The following is a 5,267-nucleotide window of genomic DNA, read 5'->3' on the forward strand; positions in this document are numbered from 1 at the left end:
CTAAGCTTTTGCCAACAAAAGAAAATTACTTCTATCTTCAAAGTTTCATATTTTAAAGTAGAATAGGGAATAAGTCGGCAAAATATAAATTTATGTCGTTAATGGCATAATAAAAAAAAGCGTTTTTCTATGTAATTCTAAATCTTATTAAATTTTATTTAAAAGTCTTTTTTTGCTTAAATTTTACGGATATTAATAAAAACGTCCATCAAATAATTTAAGATTTTAAATCCTTTCGTTACTAAAAAAATTCTACTTTCATAAGATTTATAAAAAAAATATAGACTATATATATAAAAAATAAGGATTACTTAAACTTTAAATTTAATGCCATTTTTATAATAAAAATTTTAAGCTTCTTAAATAGAAAAAAGTCGTGTAAATTGAAAGGACAACCATTTTTTAATATTAGTCGATGGTTTATTTATTCAGTTGTTTATTCAAAAAATTCCCCCATGTGTTTAAAATTTTTTTTTACTTTTAATTTAGTCTTTATAAACAAAATACTAATTTAAAAGATGTAAAAAGATATAATATATTTTACTATATAGAAATATTTTAAAACCTCAAGAGACTATGATGAATGTTAAAATTATTAAGGAGTAAAGGTGTGTCTCTTTATTATATAATATTTTATTGTAAGAAATGATATAACCCATTAAAAAAATCTTATAGAAGTATACATTAACTATTGTTGTTCGTCATTACTGTAGATAAGTATCCGTTTTCATTGTTCCTCTACTGAAATTCTTCAACTTAATGATAGTAAATATGTCCTTGACTGATATACCACTTACAAATAAACATTTTTTTTTATTTTTTTATTATAATAGTCATTATTAAAATATAGCATTTATATTAGAAATAACAATTGATATTACTGTTAAATCTTCATTTATAGGAACTAGATAAGTTTACTTCCGATCGAAGAATTAAATAAGTAGATGTAGGTCATCCAGTATATCTACGTATATATGTTATATATGTACTTGTACAAATTATATATCACTATCTTTAGCTGTATCTTGTATTGTACTTGAAACAAGATCCGTAAAGGGAACTAAGTATTATCTTATACTTTTTATTAACTCACTCAGCAATTATTATATGAATGTAATTAAGCGATTACTCGATTTAAAATTATCATTTGATAATTTATATGAATGAAATATTTCGATTAAATACTTAATATAACAATTTACGAGTGAGGAATTTTGTTAACGATCGATAAAATGTTTATGTTTAATACTCCTTCATAAATATATGTCTAATAATAATTTAGTTAAAGAGCTATTTTTAGGATCCATATCTTCATGAAAATTTTAATTAGAAATATAAAATAAGTGTCTATAAATTTCTATTAACTTTCTACAGTTGGAAAGTGTAATCATTATCAAATTTTGAATTGATACTAAGATTCCACGTTAATTGACGGTGAATGTGATTAATGTTTACGTCTTTTAATGACCGATTTTGTTAGGAAATAACTTTGTTATACATATAAATCTGTGTAGATTTTGAGCTTTAAATGCGTAAACTTATCTTAGAATTTATTTTTAAAATATTATCATCATCGTTATTAATTTTACTTGTATGAAGATTCTAAAAGATAATTAGATTACTATAATTGAATGTAATTTTATATTTGTTTGAAAAATGCTATTCAGCATGAAAACGTCGATAATATATAAATAATTAAGCTGTTATTGCTAATTTTATGCTGGAATACTAAAAATTTGATCTATGATTTCACTTTTGTAAAGGTATTAAGAATAAATTAGAAACAAAATAAATATGAAAAATTGACATTTTTATAAAATATATTATTAACATACAAATAAATAATTATCATTTCTATCTATTAAAGCTTCAAATTAGTATTTATAAATTGTACTTCGCTCGAGTGATAAAACATCTGCTATAGATCACGTGGGGTCAAGAAAACCGCTTTCCTTAAAGCAATTTCATGTAAGGTACGAATCACGATTTACACTTGAAATAACCACGTTTATGCTGAAACGTGATATAAGAAAAAACCCTTCCTGTTTGTTTATTCGAATCCGCAAAAGTGCAATAAATTTCATAAAACAGCTTACGAAACTTAAACATTATTCTTCTTAACATAACAAATTTCTAATTTAAAATATTATAAAAGTTGTTCAACTTAAATAATTTTCAATTATTTTTTTTTCAGTTTTAATCGATTTTAGTCTGTCTTCTCTTGAGTAACGATAGAATGAGTCATTAATTAAGAATACAATTCACAATTTTTCAGGGATCGCGACTCACTGGTTGAGAAATTACTCTTTTATACAAGTTTTTTTTTAAACAATTAATCATTGACGAAGCTTAAAAGTTCACTATTTCTTACATTTATACAAAATATAAAAGTTAAGAACTCATCATTCTTCTATTTCTATAGTTATTATGTGTAAAAAGTTCATAAATCCAGTAAAAAGTTATGGCAACAGAAAAAATAATTAAAATTATTAAAGGCCATTCTGAGTTTAAATAATATTTCATAATATTTTAAAAATACATGTTATTACCAGATGTGTAACTGCTGTTATACATTGTGAATGAATCATTAACAACCAACAATTGTTTTAATCTCAATTCTAACTTTAAAGTATACTTCGAATTTATTTTAAAAAATAATAACTGTAATTATTATTAACCAATCATAATGAAATAAATCTATAATTACGAAGGTACTATTCAAACGTTAAGTTTCACATTAATTATATCACAAGTTAAGTATTAGATGAATCATCTTTGTAATTGCATCAAAGCAATTAAAGAGTATAGATGATGATGTTGAAACGACAATGGAAAATAAGTTGAAAGTTTTATTTTCCATACAGATTTTTCGAGGTAGATGCGATTTGAAAAAATCTCACCAATTCGCCATTTAATGACAGTAGTCATGTTACTTTAGATTTATTTCATTTATTGATCTAAGAAAGCTGAGATGATACTTTTTGCTTCACTCCCACGCCACACACTGAGTTTGCGTAATCTTCTCTAGTATAACGCAAGCGCATTGATAACTACCGCAGTCCGTTTTCAAAAAAATAAAATAAAATAATAAAAAAAAGAGTTAAAAATACAAGATACCGAAAAGCTAAAACAACGTAGTACAACTTATCTAGAAATAAAAAGTGCCGACGTGTACAATATCTAATCTATTAGATATATTGAAATCTTTGTCGATTTGTCGGGATATTTGTTTGACAGAATTAAAAAGAGTCAACCGAATGTGAAAAGTATTGATGACATTTTTACCAACTGCAAAGAGCGGCTTTGATCTTGACAAAAAGCTAGATATTCTAATTTGGGATCTAGCGAAGGGAAAGTTATTTTTAGTAGGTTAAATTCTATTTTAAAAATAATTCAACTTACTCACCTAGAGGTAGAATTATTGACTAAACTTTGGTGCATTGTCAATCCCTTATGTACTTATTTTCCACCAGTCCAATATCTTGAGTGGACCTGTACGTGCAATTGAATTGTACTGTATGGCTCCTGTGCTCGTCGTGTAACCGCAAACAACAACAAAAAACTGTTAATATTGTCTCCTTAAAAGCTTCTCTAAATTCGCGATTAAAATAAGCATATATGACGGGATTAAGAGAAGAATTAAAGTATCCTATCCAAAAAAGTATATCTACAACAATGGGTGGACATGGGCAATCGTCACCACACATTGATATTGAAACGTACCATAAGAAGAAAGGGAGCCAACATAATATAAAACATCCCATGATGATTCCGAGAGTTTTTGCTGCTTTGTGTTCTCTTTTCATTTTATTTATAGTTCTTTTTGTTGGTGTAGACTGACCACTCTCTGGATCTTCGGCATGAGAAGGTCGATGAGATGGAGGTTGAACGAGTTTTGTAGCAGAATTATCAGTGCTGTTACGTGCACCATTGTACCCTAAGTGAGGTGTCACTTGGGCTTTGAGCAACATCTTTTCTTGTCGAGTGGCTTCTCGATATATCCTTAAGTAAGTAAACAACATGATGAAGCAAGGGATCCAGAAAGAAATACTCGAAGAGATAATTGCGTAAGTTTTATTAACAACGAAATTACATTCGTGTGGATTACTTCTTAAATGGTTTAGATGATCTTCGGTAGTGTACCATCCCAGAAAGATTGGAATGAAAGATATAAGACCGGACGACACCCATACACAAGTTAGCATGATGGCCACCGTTCTTCCAGTGATTTTGGTTGGGTATTCCAAGGGCTTAATGATGGCATAATAACGATCCACGCTTATGCAACATAAGTGCATGATCGATGCAGTAGAGAAGAGTACATCGCAGGAATTCCAAAAGTCACATACGGTGGTGTTAAAAGGCCAATGGCCAAGTATTGCCATACTCGCGTTGAATGTCATGGCAAAAAGTGCAACTAGCATATCAGCAAATGCCAAAGATACGATAAAATAATTAGTAGTTATTCGAAGCTTATGATGTCTAAATACGCTAATGATCACTACCAAATTGCCAAATACGGCACAACAAACGATAAGACACATGGCGAAAGATTTGAAGACAACCTTGACTATTTCTTCCCAGTCATCAGTTTTGGCAGCAAGAGGTGGCTCGGGAGTGCCCATTCTAGCTACCGATTCGTTGTCTGTGGACTCTGTACTGAAAATTGTCTCGGTCATCTTCTCTGCAATAACATCGATAAAACTGACAACCCCGAACTACAACTTCCAAACGCAACTTTCCTTCGCCAACCCTCTGACGAACTGACGCGACGACACGTGACATCGACCGGCAGCCGCTGCGGCAGCCCGAGATTCTCGCGAGATCCGGTCGATTCCAAATGCTTGCAGGGAAAATGGGGAGTGGGGAGGGGAATATGAGTGCTGACGATTAAGGGGGCAGACTGAAATAAATTAACAAAGGGTGCAACTTTCGTTTGTTACAGGAAGCTACGTAATTCGCCTCTCTCCTCGCACTTTTATCCACTTTTTTTTTTCCTCGTCTATTTAAAAAACTCCAACTTTGTTATATGTCAGTTAAATTATGTTATTGCAGAAACTTTCATTTCCTCTTAAATTTTAAAATTTTAAGTATCAAATAATTAAAAAAGGATATTAAAAAAGCGAATTTGCAGGAAATATTTTCTATGAAATCGGGCTATATTTCCTGGCAGAATTTTTAAAACGAAAACTATTAATTTCCTCTATTTCTCAATTTTAAATCGGGTCAACTATCGAGACTTTAAAAATATATACTTTTTTTAAAAT

General features: G+C 29.4%; 1 protein-coding gene across 1 annotated transcript; it reads right to left on the reverse strand.

Moving 5' to 3' along the window:
- Positions 1-1,229: 1,229 nt before the first annotated feature.
- On the reverse strand, positions 1,230-5,063 carry LOC111635936 (octopamine receptor beta-2R-like). The gene has a single exon (XM_023381076.1). The coding sequence runs from the start codon at positions 4,677-4,679 to the stop codon at positions 3,444-3,446; it is 1,236 nt and encodes a 411-aa protein (XP_023236844.1). The 5' UTR covers positions 4,680-5,063; the 3' UTR covers positions 1,230-3,443.
- Between the last annotated feature and the right edge of the window lie 204 nt (positions 5,064-5,267).

The sequence above is a fragment of the Centruroides sculpturatus genome, unplaced genomic scaffold, assembly GCF_000671375.1.
Source record: "Centruroides sculpturatus isolate CEXI.00-Female unplaced genomic scaffold, Cexi_2.0 scaffold793, whole genome shotgun sequence".
NCBI classification, from domain to species: Eukaryota; Metazoa; Arthropoda; class Arachnida; order Scorpiones; family Buthidae; genus Centruroides; species Centruroides sculpturatus.